This window comes from Microcaecilia unicolor, chromosome 4 (assembly GCF_901765095.1).
Source record: "Microcaecilia unicolor chromosome 4, aMicUni1.1, whole genome shotgun sequence".
In the NCBI taxonomy this organism is placed as follows: domain Eukaryota; kingdom Metazoa; phylum Chordata; class Amphibia; order Gymnophiona; family Siphonopidae; genus Microcaecilia; species Microcaecilia unicolor.
In genome coordinates this window covers 291,803,149-291,823,659 of record NC_044034.1, presented here as the reverse complement: position 1 = coordinate 291,823,659, position 20,511 = coordinate 291,803,149, and the positions used below count along the sequence as shown (strand labels likewise).

The following is a 20,511-nucleotide window of genomic DNA, read 5'->3' as shown; positions in this document are numbered from 1 at the left end:
TCTGATTGTGTGACAGGACCCAGTATGGCAATTAAAGGATCCCTGGGACTCTTTTTATTGTTCTGATGTATGAGAGAATCCAATCTGGCAGTGATGGGACCCCTGAGATTCTTTCGATGGGTTTGGTGTGAGAGAATCCAGTGTGGCAGTGATGAGACTCCCTATGGGTTTGATGTGTGAAAAATTCCAGTGTGGCAGTGATGGTACCCATGAGATTCTTTCTATGGTTCTGATGTGTGAGAGAATCCATTGTGGCAGTGATGGGACCTCTGAGATTTTTTTTTTCTCTGTTTCTGATTGTGTGAGAAGATCCAGTGGCTGTAATGGAATCCCCAAGATTCTTTCTGTGGTTCTGATTGTGTGATCCAACATGGCAGTAATATGAACCCTGGCATTCTGTCTTTCATTCTGATGGCGTGACAGCATCAAAGATGACAGTGTGGGATCAATAGGGTTTTCTTCCACACACTAATTAGTTTTCTGATTTTTTTCAGGGTAATCTGTGTGAAGACTGTAAGCAACTTGTGACAACATTTACCAACATGATGAAGGAAAGCTCATTAACGGTAATCACCTTAGATAGATAGATAGATAGATAGATAGATAGATAGATAGATAGATAGATAGATAGATAGATAGATAGATAATGCTTGAACTGATGAACATTTATAATGTGACGAGAATAGAGGAAGAGGATGAAAGGGAATGATAGCAGTTGATTAATCTGCAGGACTTGAATGGAAACTACTTATAAATCAGTAAAATGAATATATACATATAATCTGTAGAAAGGGAGTATAAGAGTGAGATGACAAACTGAAAGACTAACAGTGTATTGATTGAGCGGATGCCATGTAAGGTCAACATTACTAGAGCAGATAGGAAGAATGGACACAGTGTGACAGTGTGGATGGGGAGGATGGATGAGGGATAGAAAGATGGAGAGGCAGTGTATTCATAGAGTGGATGACAGATAAATTGACATTACAAATGAAGAGAATGAAAGAATAGACAGGGGCCAGCTTTCAAACAAATCCTGAATGACCAAGATCACTGGCTAATTTTAGCTGGTTATCTATGGGTGATTTTTCAGCTGACCCTAACTGGCTAGGTTTTCAGCTGAATATTCACCTAAATCTAGACAGTCAAAATTTGATCAACTAGCTTAAACAAGCATAGCCTGCTAGTGCAGACAACCAACACTAGCTGGGTAAATCCTCTGTTGCCTGGTTGAATAAGGGGTTGGAGTCCCTCCATCTCCCTTTTCAACCACCTCAGAATCCAAATTTAATAGGAGGTTGACAGCCTTCATTTAACATCCCTCCCCCATGCTATAAAAATTTAATGTGGCCCAACAGCCCCTCCCCACTACCTCCCTTTCACTCTAGAGTAAAAAGTGGAGCAAGGCCAAAGATGCCTTCATCTGCCAACCTGATTAGAACATATAGCAGATGACAAGGAGCTCTAATCCTACCTCCCACCCACCTGCTTTTTCTTAAATCCCTTTTTTTCCCAACCAGACCCCCTTCTCTCCTTCTAAAATAACCCCAAACTCCAAAAACAGCTTCTCCAGCTTAGTGTCCAGCATCAGGAGGCACCTGTAGGCAAAGGGAGAGACCTCCTCTGCTCTCTGTTCCCTGATTGCTCCATCCAGATTCTGTCCTCTCCCATGTAGCCAGACCCCCTTGCCTTGCAGCAGATTCTGAGCAGCAGCAAGGTAACTTCCCTTGCAAAATTCAGTGTGGAGCCTGTAAGTCTTCCAGCACTGACAGGTCCATCAGCACCCTGCCCCTTCCTAAAGTTTCCCCCTTCCCTTCACAAACTCCCAAGTTCTTCCCATAGTTTTAACTCCCTCCCCTTCCCCACTTTTCCAAGTCTCTTGAACCAACTGAAGTCTTCCAGGTAGGCAAACTGCTCAAACCTACTCTTCACCTTTGTCTCCGTAAGTCACCAGGATAGTGAAACAAATCCTAAAGAGGTCTCAAAAACCTTACCCTTGGGTTCTTTATCTATACTATCACCTTCACTAACAGGCCCAGTATTGGTAGTCGTGTCACTCTGACCCTAAGTGCTGTTACTCTGAAGCTACTCTTCCACTATGTGCCTTTTCTGCCTAGGTCCTCTGCTATAATATTACCCTCCATGTGTATCGGTAGAGTGGATGGGACTGGAAGATGGAATGCATAGAAAGCTTACTGATAGGCAATGGATGCATGGACAGGTGGAAGAAAAGGAATATGGGGAACCAGTGAAAAGGGAGGTTTCCCCTTTTTGTCCTCTTTTACATTATTCTAGCTCTGGAGGATAAATATGTAGGACTAGATTTATTAAAATGTGCTACTTCATTAGCTCCCACCCATTGTTTAATGTAGGTCTCATTGTATGCAATGGGACCATTTTACTAAATTTACACATTAATGGTGTGAGCACATGCTAACATGTAATGCACTTTAGTAAATCAAGCCCTTGGTATGTTTCAGGACAGTACTATAAATACTCTACTGAGGTCATTCTTCTCTCTCTTTCATTCTTGGGGTTCTTGTACCCCACCTTCTAGGATGGATAAAGAATTTTCTGCACAACGAATGCAACCTGCTCCCAGTGCAGAGTACAGTCCTTCAGTGCCAGTTGATTGTCGACAACTATCTGGACATAGTAATGACATTCCTTGAAAGCCAAATCGTATGTACCACTTCTGTGAGGAAGTAAGGGGAAAGGGGAAAATTAGTGAAGAGGGAAGGAGAAGCAGAAGTGTAGTAGGGAGCGGGAAGGGCTGAGGAGGGAAAAGAGGGAAAGGAGAAGGAGGTCCTGCAGAAAGAACTAAGGGGAAGGAGGAAACAGAGTTGTTGAAGAGGGCCAGCTTCGAGGGCTGACTGGGCAAAGAACCTGCTACAACCAGATAGATAGTTATACTGTAGGTAGAAAAGGGAAGGAGAAGATGATAGTAAATCGTGATATTTCTAATGTTCAGTAAAAGAGGGGAAATTTGCATTTTTAGCCATATTTTCCAGGTAAGACTCAATGCAGCATTCAGCATTTTTTTAAAAATTCAAGTACAATGACACCTGCCCCAGAAAGATTGGAAACTACATGGGTCCCTGGCGCAACAAAGAGGCCAGTATTCGAAAGGGCTCATCCACCTGATTTCAGCAGTTACCCAGTTCAGTCCTTCATTTAAAAAATGTATTGACAGCCAATAGAAAAATTGTGGTCAGATATGTGGATGTCCGTCAAAAACTTATCTGTATAAATAAAGGACAGGCCATGAGTGATTTGGGGGTGAGGTTTCAAGTTAGCTGGATTGTGGCAGTATTTGGCAGCTATCTGACTAACTTTATCTGAATATGTTGGGCACAGAAATAGGAATAAAGATATCCAGATAAAGTATTCATATATCTCTAAACCATGATATTCTATAGCTCTGAGATATATTGATATTTCATTGAACAGTAGCATAAAGATATCCAAATAACATCCTATATCTTTATATGCATGTTGCCTCCAAAGTGACTCAATAAAGGTAAAAGGAAAATCAGTAGGGAAGTGGGATTTGAAGCCTGGTTTGCAGTCTATTGCTCTGTCCATCAGACCACTCCATCTAGAGGAGATTAGTGCTTAATACCACCATATTATACCTCCCCATTCCTTCTTTTCCCATCTTCACACTGTACTCCATGTCTCCCCTCCAACTCCTTATCCTCTCCTGTTTTTCCCATTCTCTCTCTGTGTCTCTTGTCCTCTGCTGAGAAGAATCCAGATGTGGTCTGTGCAATCCTGAGATTGTGCCCAACTCACCAATCAGAGCATGAGACTCAAGAACTGACCAATCATATGAAGGCATGGCTCCCCCTGTGGAAAGAGGATCCCTTTGGTCTCCCACATGGGCACACCACCATGCAGGTGAGGACTATAGAGTGCAAATCCTATTTGTGAATGTCATACTGTTGCCTGTACTATAAGCACCACACCATAACCCAATGCTGTTCAAATCTTATCAATCCCTATAAATCAATTATGAGCTTAAATATTCTCAAATTAAGAAGCCTCAGTTGGTGACTCGTTTCACATGAGGATCACAGCCTCGTGGCTCACCAATATAGTCACTGGCTTCCCCACATTTAAATTTCACCAAAATTGACTTTACTAATGTTGACATTTTAAAAGGGAGCCAACTTTAAAAGGGAAATAGCTGTAGGTATTTTGCTATTACAATTCGACATGCCTAGCGCTTTTGACATGGTGAATCATCGCATCCTACTGCAGCTCCTCGATCACTTTGGAGCCAGTGGAAATGTATTAGCATGGTTGAAAGTCTTTTTAATCTCAAGAACCTACCAAGTGAACTCCAGCTCAAGCTTATCTCCTCTATGGAAGGCAGACTGCGGTGTGCCACAGGGCTCCCCACTTTCACCTACTCTCTTCAACATAATGCTGATTCCTCTGGCCACAGCCCTATCCAATCTTGGTCTCAACCTATTTATGTAGATGACATCACAATCTCTATTCCTTTTAAAAAGACCTAAGCGAGATCACCAATGAAATAAGACTTGGATTGCACACCATGTTAGATTGGGCCAACTCATTTCAGTTCAAGCTCAATACTGAGAAAACTCATTGCCTAATACTCTCCTCACCCTATAACTAATACGCACCCCCAACATTAATCACTCCTGAGCTTGCCTTACCAATATCTGAGACCCTAAAAATACTAGGAGTGATTGTTGATAGAAACTTAACACTGAAGCAACATACAAACTCTATCAGATACATGTTCTTCTCTCTCTGGAAACATAAACGTCTAAAATCTTATTTTCCTAGAGAAGTCTTTTGCAATTTAGATCAATCACTAGTCATAAGTCGCCTTGATTACTGCAATGGAATATATGCAGGGTGCAAAGGATATGCTTCTAAAAAAACTACAAACTGCCCAGAATACAGCTGCCAGGCTAATTTATGGTAAATCGAGATTCAAAAGTTCAAGACCACTGCATGAGAAACTGCACTGGCTTCCCATCAAGGACCAAATCACTTTTAAAATTTGCACTCTGGTGCATAAAATCATCTATGGTAAAACCCCAGCATATATGGACACCCTAATCAACTTGCCACCTAGGAACTCTCACAGATCAGCTCGTTCATACCTAAATCTCCACTACCCAGTGTATAGTGGCCTCAAGTACAAGACCACCTACGCATCCACCTTCTCCTAGATTAGCGCTCATTTGTGGAATGGTCTACCTAAACTGGTGAAACTTACTCCTGATCACCCGACCTTCAAAAAAACGCCTCAAGACCTTTTTATGTGGAAAAGCTTACGCTCAAATCCTGCCTAGCATCTCTAACTTCTGACCTGTCTCTGTCACAGCCTCATATTGATCACTACAGCTCTTTCTCTTTTCCCTTCTTTGCTTTTACCCTCTCTTACACTTCTAAGAAATTGTTTGTTTGCTGACTTGATGTATGTTTTTACAGACTGTTGTAAGCCACATTGAGCCTGCCCATGGGTGGGAAATTGTGGGATATAAATGCTATAAATAAATAAATAAATTGAGTCTAAGCAAGCTATCATTATTCATTTTAATGAAAACATTAGTAAAATCAATTTTGGTGAAATTTAAAATGTGAGGAAGCCAGTGATGATATTGGTGAGCCACGAGGCTGTGATCCTCGTGTGAAACGAGTCACCAGCTGAGGCTTCTTAATTTGAGAATATTTAATTATGAGATACAGCACAAAAATTATTATTTATAAGACTGATAAGATTTGAACAGTGTTGGGTTATGGTGTGATGATTCATTCATTACCCCTGCTATCAACATTGACTCCTATAAGTTTGTACTATAAGCACTGCAGAGCTCAGATCTGCAGCTAGATCATTAGGAGGGTTACAATCTGCATTTATAGAGTAAATCAAATGGGCCCAATATATTTTGTAATCTGAGTATTTCAGGTATCATATGCAGTCACATCAAGCAGCACATGTCTAGCAAATGAATTGCAAGAAATCTGTGAAGGGAGGGAAGCAGGGGTGTGCTGGTAAATTTTTAACAACAGGCTCTCTCTCTGCGAGCATAGCCAGCCCTGCAATTTGGAGGGGCCAGGGGGGACTGGCGGGGGTCTCTCTCCCCTCACCTCCTCGCTAGGCATACCTTTGCTGGAAGGGATGCCGAGCCCCACCAGCCAATAAATGGACTGCCACCACTCTCCGTTGTTTGTTTCTGGGTCTGAGCAGCATGATTGGATTTCTTATGCTCAAGAAGTCCCAGCCTGCTGGTCAGAGTAGGAAACAAGGAGCAGGGAACAGCAGCAGTCTATATATTGTTGGCAGGGCTCAGCATCCCCACCAGCAAAGTCAAAGAGAATTCAGGAGGGGGCCCAAGCCCACATTTTGAGAGCCAGTCATTAAAGTAGCCATGGGGAGGAGTTACTTTAACAACCAGTTCCTAAAATTCTTAAAAACTTAAACGGTTCTCACGAGCCCGTGAGAGCCTGCTCCAGCACACCACTGGAGGGAAGGAATATTGAGGCTAATCTGGGCAGCGCATATCCCAGTTACAGTTAACAAATAAGTTATCCAGTTAACTTTAACTGGGAAATTCAAAAAGATAAGTGGCTAAGTTGCCTGTTTTCAGTATGCTCAGTTAAAGTTAATTGGATCCAGTTAACATTACGACAGTTATTTGTCTTGACTGGACTTAACAAGTTAAGTACATAGTGCTGAATTTCACTGTGAGTTATGCTGGGGGCTGAATTTAGACTGTTATGTGTAGTTGTGAAAATTGATTGCCCAGAGTCAAGGTGGATGGTGCAAATGGACTAAAATAAATAAATACGAAATTAAACTGTGCCTCTAGCACCCCTGCAACTCCTCCTATACTGCAATGGTTAATTTTGCATGGAGAATTTAATAATGCACCTTGAGAAACTTTTCATATTCAAGTTTGCCATGAAGAGGTTGACTCAGTGCTTATACATGAGGCTGATATTTGAGAAGCAATGGGTCATCATTCGATGATGACTAGATAAGTCGTATTCTTTAAAATTCCCACGTAATTCTGTAAAGTAGGCACTAAGGGGGTATTTTACTTAGGCGCACTCACATTTTTAAGTGCGTGCTAAAATTGAGAGCGTGGCTGTTAGAGACACCCATAGGAATGCATTGGCATCTCTAACGTTAGTGCACGCCCAATTTTAGCGCATGCTAAAACGTAAGCGCACCTTAGTAAAAGGGGTCCTAAAGGTTTTGTGCTGATTACACATATAATTCATTAGAATAATGGAATATATACATATATTATGTGCATATATATATGTAAATGCCAAAATTCTGCCTAAGTGCTATTCTGTAAATATGCGCATATCTTACATAGCACATATTTTACAGGTGGGTGTACACATAGATGGAGTCTGAGCAGAGCATGGACAGGACTCACATTTACACACATATCTTTTAGCATATTATAAGTTATTTGTGTATCTCAAGAACTTAGGCACACTCATGGATGGCATACATTTTTGCGCTAATTTATAGACTAAGTATTCTATAGAGGACAGACGGAGTCTACATATAGAATTGGATAACTTTGCTGTGTATAAGTCTGTACATGGCCAAAAGTTGTGCATTTAACTAGAAGAGGGGCCAAAGGCTCTCTGAGGCTAGGCCTAAATTTATTTGGAAAGTGGCAATATTCAACCACCCTCTGGAAGAATTTCTTCATATTTGTGGACCACATAATAGCAGTCCTAACTTGATACAGATAACATGTCCACATAGGACTACATATTCAGCAGTCTATCTCATACAGATCAATTGACTGAAAATATACATAAAGATATCCATATAACTTATACAGCTATCTTTGTCACTGTTGTACCGTTGAATATTTTCTCCATATTTTTGACAGTACTTTGATTGTATTGTAGCCCTTCAACTCTGGTCACAACAATTCTCTGTCCTGCTATTCCCCCAATGCTCCCAACCCTTCAGCTCCTATCATATTGATTCAGTGTTCTACCATACCCCCACAAACCCAACCCTTCACCTCCAATCACAGTGATTCAGCATCCCTGCTGTACTATTAGTAACTCCAACCCTTCATCTCTTATCACAGTAATTCAGAATCTTTCTTTGCCTTCACTAAGAACCAACCCTTCACTTCCAGTCACGATGATTCTGAATCTTGACATACCTTCCCTGACCTCAACCTCTTACATCCACTCAAAACAATTGTTATCTTGCTCTACTCTCAGTGACCCCCAACTCTTCACCTCTGGTCACAGCAAATTCACCCTCACTGACCCAAACTCTTCACCTCCATTCAGAGTGATTCAGTATTTCACTGTCCTCCTTAGTGACATTGGGCCCTTCAACTTTGGTCACAGCAGGCTCTTACCAGCATCTTGAGCCACCAATGATGAGCTGTAGTTTATATTCATCTTAAGAATGGCGTAAATTATACCCATCATAACATTTGTTACTGTGATTTGTATATATCCTAGGGTTAGTGTAATTCATACTTGCACACAGATCATAGTGATCAGTGATTTATACCATGCAGCACTGCCTAACATTGCAGGTTATCTTACTTTTTTTGAAGGCTGATGAACTGAATGACTTTCCCATCCCACCTTCCCACCTGCTGGCTTTGTCGCTTCCTCATTGGGAGAGTGGAAGCTGCAATTCCAAAGGTAACCATATTTCCAAAATACCTCCAACTGTTTCATTGTGCTAGTGGTTTCCCCCTCCACACTTCTCTCATCCTCTGCTTCTGTCTCTCTCTTACTTGTAGCACTTGTATTTCATCCTCAGTCAATAAGGAGTTTTGAACTGTATATGGAAATGGATGGGGAGCCATGAAGTGACTTGAGGAGAGGGCTAATATGAGTATAGCAACTCTGGCGAATTATAAGTCGTGGCAGCAGAATTTTGAACAGATTGAAGGGGAGAGAGGTGGCTTAGTGGGAGACCTGTGAGAAGCAAGTGCAGTAGTCTAAGCGAGAGTGATAAGAGTGTGGATATGGTTTGGTAGTGTGCTCAGAAAGGAAAAAAGCTATTTTGGTGGTGTAGAGCAATTTGGTGTTTAGAGAAAGAAATGACAGGTTTTAGCAGTCTGTTGAATATGTGCAGGGAGAGAGAGGAGTCAAAGTTGACTTCAAGGTTACGAGCTAATGAGACAGGGAATGTTATCCACAGAGGTAGAGAATGGGGAAACAGGAGAGGTTGGTTTAGTGAGAAAGATAAGAAGCTCAGTCTTGGTCATGTTTATTTTCAGATGGCGGCGAGACATCCATGCAGCAATGTCAGACAGGCAGGCTGATACTTGCCTGGATTCATGCTGAAATTTCTGTTGTGGAAAGGTAGATCTGGGAGTCACCAGCATAAAGGTGATGCTGAAAATCATGGGATGAGATCAGAATACCAAGGGAAGAAGTATAGATGGAGAGAAGAAGAGGTCCCAAGACAAATCCCCGAGATACACCAAGATAGTGGGATAGAAGTGGAGAAGGATCCACCAGAGTATACACAAAAAGATCAGCATGCACATTCTTGAATCTCCACTACCCCAGCTGCAAAGACTTAAATAGAGTGGAGGAGTGGCCTAGTGGTTAGGGTGGTGGACTTTGGTCCTGGGGAACTGAGGAACTGAGTTCGATTCCCACTTCAGGCACAGGCAGCTCCTTGTGACTCTGGGCAAGTCACTTAACCCTCCATTGCCCCATGTAAGCCACATTGAGCCCCGCCATGAGTGGGAAAGCGCGGGGTACAAATGTAACAAAAAAATATATATATAAATCCACATATGCATCCAGCTTCTCGCTACATAAGCGCTCAACTGTGGAACGCACTACCAAAGGCCATAAAAACAATGCATGACCTAGCAATCTTCTGAAACTACTGAAAACCATCCTGTTCAAAAAGGCATACCATAATGATCCATCCTAAATACTAGACAACTCGACTCTACATGAACTAGACAAAACTGAAATCTCCACACTAGACTGATAACCTATGTGCTACTAATGAAGTTACGCAATACGCACTACCATTTTATTTCACATACCGGAAATGAACTTTCTATAGTTGATTGTCTAACTTACTCTACAATTCACTTTATCATTTAGGAACTTCAATGCAATACCACTTGTATTTCTCTACCCGGAAATGGCGATCGCCGTTACGGCATAATGTAAGCCTCATTGAGCCTACAAATTGGTTGGAAATGTGGGATACAAATGCAACAAATATAATAATTAAAGTACGATAGGAGAGATAAGAAAATACCCAGGAAAGAAGAGAGCCCTGAATCCAAATGAGGACAGTGTATCAAGGAGTAGGGCGGTGATCAACAGTGTCAAAAGCAGCAGGTAGCTCAAGAAGGATAGGATAGAATAGAGACCTTTGCATTTGGTCATGGAGACTTAGCAAGCGCCGTTTCAGTTGGAATGAAGAGGGTGAAAACCAGATTGAAGTGAATCAGAATAGCCTGAGATGAAAGAAATGTCAAGACAACAATGATGAACAGTGCATTCAAGTATCTTGGATAGGAAAGGGAGGAGGGAAATGAAGCGATAGTTGGAAGGACAGGTAGGTCCAATGAAGGATGTTTGAGGAGTGGTGCAACTACGCATGTTTGAAGGCATCAGGAACAGTCACAGTGGAAAGTGAAAGATTGAGGATATGAGAGATAGAAGGGATGGCAGTAGGAGAGTGCTCAATAGATGGTGGGAATAGGATCAGAGGAACAGGTAGTTAGTTTTGAGGAGGAAGAAAATGTGCACTTTCCTCTTCAGTGATTTCAGAAAAGGAAGAAAATGAGGCAGGAGTAAGAAAGGAGTCAGGGGTCTATGTTAGAGCAGGAGTTCTCAAACCCAGTCCTTGTGACATACTGAGTCAGTCAGGATTTCAGGATAACCACAATGGATATGTATGAGAGAAATATGCTTACAATGCATATTCATTGTGGATATCTTGAAAACCTGGCTAGCTCGGTGTGACCTAAGGACTGATTGAGAACTCCTGTGTTAGAGCTCGTGGATAGCAGTGTAACACAACAAAAAAGACAACTCTTAGACCAGTGATTCACAAGCCCAGTCAGGCTACATACACTGCCTCCTTGGTATACAAATCTTTTTCATACATATTCATCGATATCCTGAAAACCTGCCTGGCCGGGATTCCCCTAGCACAGGCTTACTAGTGGATTCAGCTTTGCCAGTATTTACAGACTGGTAATGGAGATGGGGAGGGGGCAAGGGTGATAGAGAAATTTAAATGATGGTTATTAATGTTTAGTTGTAGGATTATATGGGATGGGTTTCCACATCGTGCTCTAGAAAGGATGTGGTGATAGTGTTGGATTGTTGAAAAATGTTATAAAAAGGAAAAAAGAAATCAAGGGTGATCCTTTGTTGTGGAAGAAAGGAGGTTGCTTGAGTCATGTCTAGCAAGACTCATAAGAATTCCAAATGTTCTGTCAGAGATGTGATTTGGGGATAATTTATGACAAACCCTAGCAAATCTAGCATCTAAATGGTTAAGCAAACAGATCTTTCTGCTCCTTCCTGAGTTGCATACCTTACCAGCCAGTCATCAAAGAAAGAAAAATGTACACTTCCAGTATGCAAAGATATGCTGCAATGACTACTAGACACTTTCCAGTCAATAATCAGCCCATGGCAGTCAGCTGACCACTACGGGCAGAATTAGTCCCTGATATTCAATGTTGGGCCATATCCGGGCACTGACATTGAATATCTGGGGCTAATAACAGTTGTTACGCTCGCCAGAGCTTATGCAGATCCCAGACGATATTCAGCCAAGACTTGCATAAGACGCTTATGGGAGGCCCCAGCTGAAAATCGGAAGGAACCTACATAAGGGATGCAGACCACCCTCTGCTTCCCTGATTCTCCCCTCTCTCAGACCCCTGACAGTACAAAAGGTCAACCGAATGAGAATCGCAAGATGGTCACTAGTGCAGGGGCAGTCTGTGGTGATATGCCCAGTTAAATCACTTTGAATATCAGGCAGTTTGTGAATACTCATGGCACTGATGTGAGGGCAAACAGCAGAACATGGTATTGGTGTTTCCCTATGACAAATCACAGATACATCTAGGTCACAGGAAGTATGTGGATGTAAACCTCCTTTAGATCCAAAGAACATAGCCAGTTCCCTTTTTGAAGAAGTCAGAGGGAGCCTCAGGCATCACCCTGAATGTTTTCCTTGGAGAGATGTTTGTTCAGGACTCTTAGGATTGTATTGGGTGAAATCTTCCCATCTTCTTTGTGGATTAGGAAATACAGTACTTGTAATCAAATCCTGCCCTCTTTCCCGTGGTGGAATAGGTTCAACCCATTTGCCTGCAAGAGGGAAGAGAGTCCTTGTGTAAATATTTCATGATGATAAGAGCTTAATTTTGATGATCTTGGTGAGCAACTGGGAGGCTGATCCACTAATTGAAGATGGTATCCTAGCCAGGCAAATTTTGAGACCCACCTTTCTGAGGTTATAAGGGGTCACCTGTTTGCAAAATATTCAGCCTCCCTCCTCCATCTCTAAATGAAATTGGACGGGTCTCAGCCATTTCTTATACTATATCAATGAATAAGAGTTCTTCTGGTGGGGATTTACACCTCACACATGGTGGAGAGGGATCTCCCCACCTCCAAGAAGCTCTCTGGTTTCCTTATCAGAATCCCAGAGGCATTATGAGTCAAGTCTAGTAGAAGACATCAGTTGAAGAAGTCTGAGTTTTTGCCTGTTTCTCACCATTCTATAGAAGCAGCTGACCTTGGCTCTGAACCCCCTTATTGGCCCTTGGTGTCAAGGCATCTCTTTCAGAAAGAGCATGGGTCTTGAGAAACAACTTGATTATATCCACCTTTGACATCAACTATGTCAAAGCCATAGCACTGTGTTGAGTGAAGCACTTCATCCACTCCTCAACTTCTGCATGAGCTGCCATCAACAAAGGCATGGCCTCACCCTCCTGAGTCACTTGGGCATTTCATAACTGGGTCTTGCGTCTTGGAGGCTGTTGCACTATCTCCAAAGGCATGCAGGACAAGTGGTCCTCACAACGAGGACATTTGGAGAACACCAATGACCTCAGTACTTTGATAATCTCAATGCTTCACTTCTACAAGGAGGAATACAAAGTCATCTCAGACTCTATCCAATCTTACTCCTTCAGCACCAATAAAGATGAGATTGAATCTTCCTTTCTTCAGGCAAGAATTAGATGACCACTTTCTGTGGGTTCTACTAAGGTTCAAGTGATTAAGACACCTCCTAATTGTGAATGCATCCCCATCATCCACTGCAGCTCCCGGACTCACAGAGACTGAAGCTTCAGATGCTGGTGTCAATGTACCAGTCTTCTTACCGAAAAGCTTTTTTCTTCACTTTTCCTCTCCCACAACTCCCTTTTGTTACATCTGTGAACAGAGACTACAGGATTATGGTCGAATCCCAGGTGTGCAGGCACCAGAAATTGGTACCCATAATGAATATGGTCCTGTTGCACCAAGAACACCTTTTGAAGCCACTGGAGGTCTCCTTTTGAGACATCTCATTTGAAAAAAATAGCCACAGTGAAACCAAACAGCCAGAGGTAACCTGAAAAAAGAAGAAAAAAAAAAAAACTTATGGGAAAACTACCGAGGAACATGTGAAAAAGAGCACATAACAGTGACAGAACTTACAGACTGAAGTTATGATGACCTTTGGTGCTATGGTAACTATCAGACTTAAAAAATGGTCTGTTCAGTTCTACAGAAAAAGTTAGAATGAGGAGATCCAGCATGACAGGAGCAGGTGGGAACAGGCACATATGTGCAAGTGAGCCAACTCAGAGTCGTCTAGCAAGTTGCTGAAGTAATGATTTCCACATGCTGGGCTCCATCAGTGACATCACCCCATATGTGAGGATTATACATTCCTGCTGTCTTCAGAGACGTTAGAGATAAGGATCAACAAGCAAATTGTAAGTGACATCTTTTTCTTAGACTAACAATATACCTGCAACTAGTTTTCAAGAGTTAGCCAGGGCAGTACAGAAGCAGTGCAACTATTCTAGATTGCTTTGAATAGTGCACAGTGAGCAGGCCATGTTTACATAGGACCTCAGTAAAGGGAAAGGAGATGGGTTGACATAGGTTATTGTGATAGCAAACTTTGCAAATCAAAAGGACTGTCTGGTAGTGGGTGAGAAACCACTGATCTTGGTGAGACTTTTAATTAGTGATTTGAATGCATAGAATTGGGTCTTATAAAATTGACCCAGCATACAGATGCATAAGTAGGTGTTAAAAAAATCTAGGGGTGTATTTTCAGTGGCAGCAGTCTGCATATAACCCCTATATCCCTGTAGGTCTTCTCTATAGAAATTTGTGATTGCCTCATCTCATACAATTCTATTTTAATCTCCAGTGCTCAGACTCATTCTCTGAGAGCCAGGAGCTTTATGCACCAAGTGCACACATATAACCTTCAGTAACTGGGACAATCATACAAGTTACTTTACTTGGCCCTTTTTGGAGGAAAAGGGGATCTACGTCTACTTATCACTTCTATAGCGCTACAAGGCATATGTAGCGGCTGTACACCATACTAGTGATTGCTGTTGGGAAGGGAGGAGAACTAGGTAGAGAATAGAAGGTATCTGGGGATGGGGGAGAAAACGCAGCAGAGAAGTGGACCTTAAATATAGAAGGGAAGAATGTCAGTAGAGGGGAAGGAAGGAAGGAGGATGGAGAAATGGGAATGAAAATTTAACAACATGAAACTCAGGGGGCAGAAGTGAAAACAATGGGGGAGGAAAGAGGGCGAGGCAATCTACTTATACTCCTTCTCCCTACATTGATTCCTTCCCCAACTTACACACCACATCCTCTACAATCTCCCACTCACACTGCTCTCCTCAATCTAACTCCTTTAATGCCCTCAATCACTTTAATATCTATTTACTCATGCTCCCCTTACCCCCCCCCCCACCCCCACCCAATCCCCTCACTCTTGATGCATGTAGCCTTTCTTCTTATTCATACTGGAGGACTTGCATACACTACCCGAATGAACATATGGTTTATAACTTATTTCACTACACCATGTTTTGTATGTCTTCACAGGATGCCATTGCTAAAGCTGTGACTCAGTTATGTCAGCTGCTGCCTTCAACAATTGGTGGGATGTGTCAATGTATAACAGAAAAGTATACCGTCATATTAATGGATACAATCCTGCAAAAACTTGGTCCTCAGTTCATCTGTGGCTTCATTTCCCTTTGTGCTACAGAGGACAACTATGCTCCTGGTATGGCCTTTCGCTGTGTAAGATCTCATTGGCAGGATGTAGATTAGCTTCTTCGTTAGCTTGCTTTCTGATGGCTTCGTATGTGTATAGAGTGGACCCTACTTGCTTTCTACTATGTCTCCTGCATCTGTAGAGTCTCTCGCTTTTGGGTTAGCGGGGGGGGGGGGGGGGGGGGGGCTGGCTAAATACTGGCTGATTTTGTCCACTGGTTTGTATTAAGTTTATCATATACTGGTTACTATTATATTTCAGAAACACCTGTAATATCAGTACCTGATAAAGATATCAAATGTGAGACCTGTCTTACCATTACGGCTCTGGCGAAGGCAGCGATCAATGAAAACGGTTCTCTGATAGAAACAGAGGCAGTCCTGCACAACATTTGCAACACTTACCATCTTGATTTGCCCAAGGTAACAATTATCTACCAGTAGACTGGCTATCCTGAAGCCAGAGAAATCCCAAATTAAGGATAAAGAAAAGTGCTGGAAAATGTTGCTCAGTCCAGACTGCGTAATACAAAGGGTGGGGCGATGCATATTTTAAAGCACCTGTCAACAAATATTATACAATTCAAAGATATAAATGCATCATAAAGCCAAAGCCCCAACCATCCGTAGCTCAATATCCCCAGCATAACGGAAAACTCTCTCTTGTCCAGTCACTCCCAAAAGGCGTAATCACCTTTGGTTTGCCTCTTCAGTGGTAACCTACCAGCACCAGTACACCTTGACCTATTATTGGCCCAAAATGACAGCAGTCGGAGAAGGGGCAGAGGTAGTAGCACAATCACAGTAAATGAGAGCAGCTAAAGACCTGCATAGTCCATCTGGGCTGCCCAACAAGGTGAAGCTGCACCCACCACTCTGTGCAGGTTATAATCATTCTTGCTTAAACACTGATTGGCAATTTGCCATCAAGCCAACCACATATCGGTAGTTAAATATGATGCAGTCTTGGGACAATCTTTTACAACCAAAAGCATTACTAACAGTATTAACTTGTTAACCTCAACCTTAAGATGTTTTCCTCTCACCCTTGAGATGTGTAGCACCCTTACTCATAGCATATGATAGCAGGCATAGACTAAAGCTGGCCTTGGGTAGGAAGGAGTGCTTTCTTGGCGCTTACAGCTCTTCAGCCTGGCAAGCTTCTCCCTGCTCCAGAAGTAGGCCTAGAACTTATCCCAAAATTAAGCTGTGTTATTCCTCCTGGACTAACAGACCCAAGCTACACCAGAGCTCCTCACTGTTTTTTTTTTTTTTTAAGTGTGGGTCTTATTTCATTGTATGTTTACTTTTGTTTTTAGGAGCTCTATAATGCTCTCTTCTGCATTCTCATCATGAAGTTAAGCAAAAAAAAGAATGCCAAAGATAGTTATTTTTATATCAGTTTCTCTTCCCTTCTCTTCACAACATTTAGTCAAACCCCAGCAATTACAGATATAGTATTTACAATAGAGAAAAGTTATGTTTTTTTATTGTACTCAGGTACAATACATTGATGGATTTATCTATATGAGGTATATCAAATATATAAGAAACTTAAAAACTACAAAAATGTCATTGTCCAAATACAAGGCAGTATATGCAATTCTTCCTCCTGAACTTACATATACTAATGCAGACTGAGGAAACTAAGGGGCCTTTTTACTAAGCTGCATTAGGCTAACAGCTTAAAATGGACACATTCAAGCATCCTACAGTAAATGCCATTTCAGTGCTTGCTAAAAAAAATTTCTCTTTATTTTTAGAGACAGCATGGCAGAAGGCATTCTTGCACTAATCAGCACATCTTCATTACCGCATGTTAACAATGTAGGATTACTACGTGAGCCCTTACTGACTACCAAATGGGTGACAGTAAGTGTTCACTTTTTTTTTTTTTTTTTAAAGGATGCTCACTAATGGTAATATTAGTGCATGGCCATTAATACAAAAACAAACAAAAAACAGAAAATCGGCCATTTTTATGGCCATGGGCAAATTGGCCTTAACACACAGGAAAGGGCATGCCAAGGACACTTTTTACCGCAGCTTAGTAAGAGGACATCCTAAGTCTCAAGAAGAAGAGAACATCCTAAGTCTCAAGAAGAAGAGAACAGACAGTCACAGCTTCCTTGACTTTTGGTTGTGGGTTTGCTTCATTTCAGTGCCAGAAGTTCATGCAGGATCATCAGTCAGATCTCCTTGTGGTACTGAAGAAGAATTGGGATGACCACACCACCTGCCAGGTACATGCATACATTGAGTTTGCATTGATCCGGGGCTGTATAGCACTCCCCTTCCTCTTTCTGAGGTCAAGCATGAACAGACTAGATAAGAGATGCACAGCCTATCAACCATCCTCTCCTCTATTTTTTTTTTCATTTAAAGCTTTAACTGGAGCAACATTCACAACAGATAGTTATTCCAGTATCACAACAAAATTTCCATTTTGCTTTTTACCTCTTCTATACTGCAACAAGATCAGCCATCCTCTTCTCCAATTTCTTTTTTTTAATTTAAAGCTTTATATGGAACAACTTTTCACAATTACACATTAATTGATTTGATTACTTTATTTTTTGTCTATTGTAAGCTCTTTGAGCAGGGACTGTCTTTCTTCTATGTTTGTGCAGCACTGCGTATGCCTTGTAGCGCTATAGAAATGCTAAATAGTAGTAGTAGTAGTAGTAGTAATAGATAATCCAGTGTCACAACAAATTTCCATTTTGCTTTTTCCCTCCTTTATACTTCAACAGGATACGCAATTTGAAAAAGAAAGAACTAAAGAAATATATCCTCCTATTATGCACATAACCAGTTGGCCTAGGATTAAGCCGTTCAAGGTGGTTCAATTAATCTTTTGTCATTTTCTTAACAGGAAATAGGTGTCTGTAGTGCAATAGCAGGCACTGCACTGAGAGCTGGAGACTGCACATGGGGTCCAGCCTACTGGTGTTCAAACATGGATGCAGCCAAAGAGTGCAACGTAAGGCAAAGAAGGGGCAGAGAGAGAAACTAAAAAGAAACAAAACCAGGCCAAGTGTATTTTTGTAGAGCTCAGTGTAGGGTCTCTGTGCCAAAAGAGCTGGAGGTACTGTAGGTCAGGGCTCAGATGCATGAGAACACTTGCTCAGCTCCCAAATCTAGCCAGAGTTAAGCAATTACTCACACCAGAAATCCATATGGTAGCACCTTCAGAACACTGCAGCCAGCTAAGAAGATGGGCCTGGTGCTTGTATAAACACACACAAAATAATCAGTAACTGTAGTCCAGCATTCACCTTCCCAAGGAAAGAGACAACTACCCAGGAAGAGAAATGCAAGTGTACAGTATACAGTAGGTGATTTATGAACCGTTTCAGGGCAATGTATAACCATAATGAAGTCACATAAAGGGGTTCTTTTACTAAGGTGTGCTAACAGGATAGCATGCACTAAGAGACTCATAGGAATATAATGGGCTTATCATTTAGCACATGCTACTCATTAGCAGGCACTAAATCCATTAGCGCCATCTTAGTAAAAGGACCTCTTATGATTGCTGGGTAAGTTATCCCTAACTTTATGCAGATTTTTAAAAAGAGATAGCCACACCTAAGGACAAGATCTATGAAGGACTTTATCCATATATCAGTGATAGTCAGCTGAGGTACTGATGAAGTCAGACCCAACCCCCACAGTGCCCCTGACTTCTCATTTTAGAGGGATTTACTTTACCATATATCAGCTTATGGGTCAGCAGTGGGTGCCAACATCAGTCATTTTAAACACTGACCCCTTCATTCTTGTGGTTTCCTTTCAGGCTGTTCTACATTGCCAAACTCATGTTTGGAATTAGCCTTTAGCAACACAGATGAAGATAACCATTGCATCTGGGTAGCAACCCGTGTGCCACACTCTTTCAAGCTGCTTCTCTACAGACAGAAAAATATGAAAACTCCTCCATTGCAATGCGGCTAAAAGGAAATGCTAACCTCAAATTTTCTCTTTGACATTTTTATTCATTTTAGTATATGATGGCTTCCTGGTCTCACTGCTCCAAACACAACAGTTTAGGCTAGTGTTCCTTATTGCAAAGCCTGAGGTCAATGGCAGCCTCTATCAACTCAAAGTATGGCCCTCTGACTCATTTCCCAGCACAGTCTCCCTCCTCCCCCACCTTTTCCTCAGACTTGCTACTTCCATACCTCCACCACAGTTATTCTGTTTAATACCTGTACCAAAAAACTCACAGAGTTTGAACTACTATCCAACATCCCACTCTATTCTCACAAGCCTAAGAGAGCCACGCAGTTCAAATATTACTGCAAGCTAGATTGTGTGGGAAGAAAACAGAATAACTGTTCAAAAGGTGTCAGCACCAACAATACTCCAGAGCAGATATAGGGAGAAATAGCCAGCTTGAAGGGAATAGGGTGAGGACAGGCTCTAACACTGAAGTTTTGTTTTTGTTGACAAAGTGGCCCACACTTTAAAAACCAGTGATAATCTCTGGTATAGCCGGTGTCTGTTAGTCTAGGAGCAAAAACACAGCTTAACTGTCACTATTTCTTCTGTACAATACTTGGAAGTGTACATAAAAGCTTTTGATTACTAAATGGGACAAAAATGTATTAATGATAATAAATCACCAAGATTCACCCCAGTTCTGAAGGAAATTAAATTTAATGCTATTGCTAATCTGTAATCTGTCATCACTATTATCATCATCTGCCACCATACCTGAGGCTGCAGGGCAGCTACTATGAAACTGATTTTTAAAAACACTTTAGGAATAACTATGGAAACTAGATGTAAGCAGCAGGCAAAAAAAATCTAAGAGCACAGTAGTACTGATCTTACAGATAAATGTTGTGCAGTGGAGAAGAACTAGCATGGATTTAACAGAGGAAAGTCATATTTCACTGATGTAGCATTTTGGATTTGGATTTTAGCTCACCCCTTTTTCAGCAGTAGTTCAAAGTGAGTTACAGTCAGGTTCAGTTGATATTTTCTAGCCCTAGAGGACTTAATTCTTTGAAGGGTGTATAAATAAGCATGTAAGGGCAATGCAATCAATATAGTATATCTGCTTTATCAGAAAGCATTTGATAAAGTCCCTCATCAGACACGTGCAAGGAAATTAAAAAGACAGGAGATAAGAGGCAACATCCTTTTGCAGTTAAAGAACAGGAACCAAAAAATAGGACAAAATAATTAATTTTCCTA

The 20,511-nt window shown here is 41.5% G+C and overlaps 1 protein-coding gene across 1 annotated transcript; it reads left to right on the top strand.

Annotated features, from left to right (window-relative positions):
* The first annotated feature begins 847 nt into the window (after positions 1-847).
* On the top strand, positions 848-20,117 carry LOC115469702 (pulmonary surfactant-associated protein B-like). The gene is given in 11 exon segments (XM_030202489.1): positions 848-854; positions 1,655-1,717; positions 2,558-2,682; positions 3,751-3,900; positions 8,598-8,627; positions 8,629-8,688; positions 15,133-15,316; positions 15,569-15,729; positions 17,469-17,549; positions 18,182-18,289; positions 19,106-20,117. Coding segments are annotated over 11 exon segments (1,005 nt in total). The 3' UTR covers positions 19,142-20,117.
* Positions 20,118-20,511: the final 394 nt, after the last annotated feature.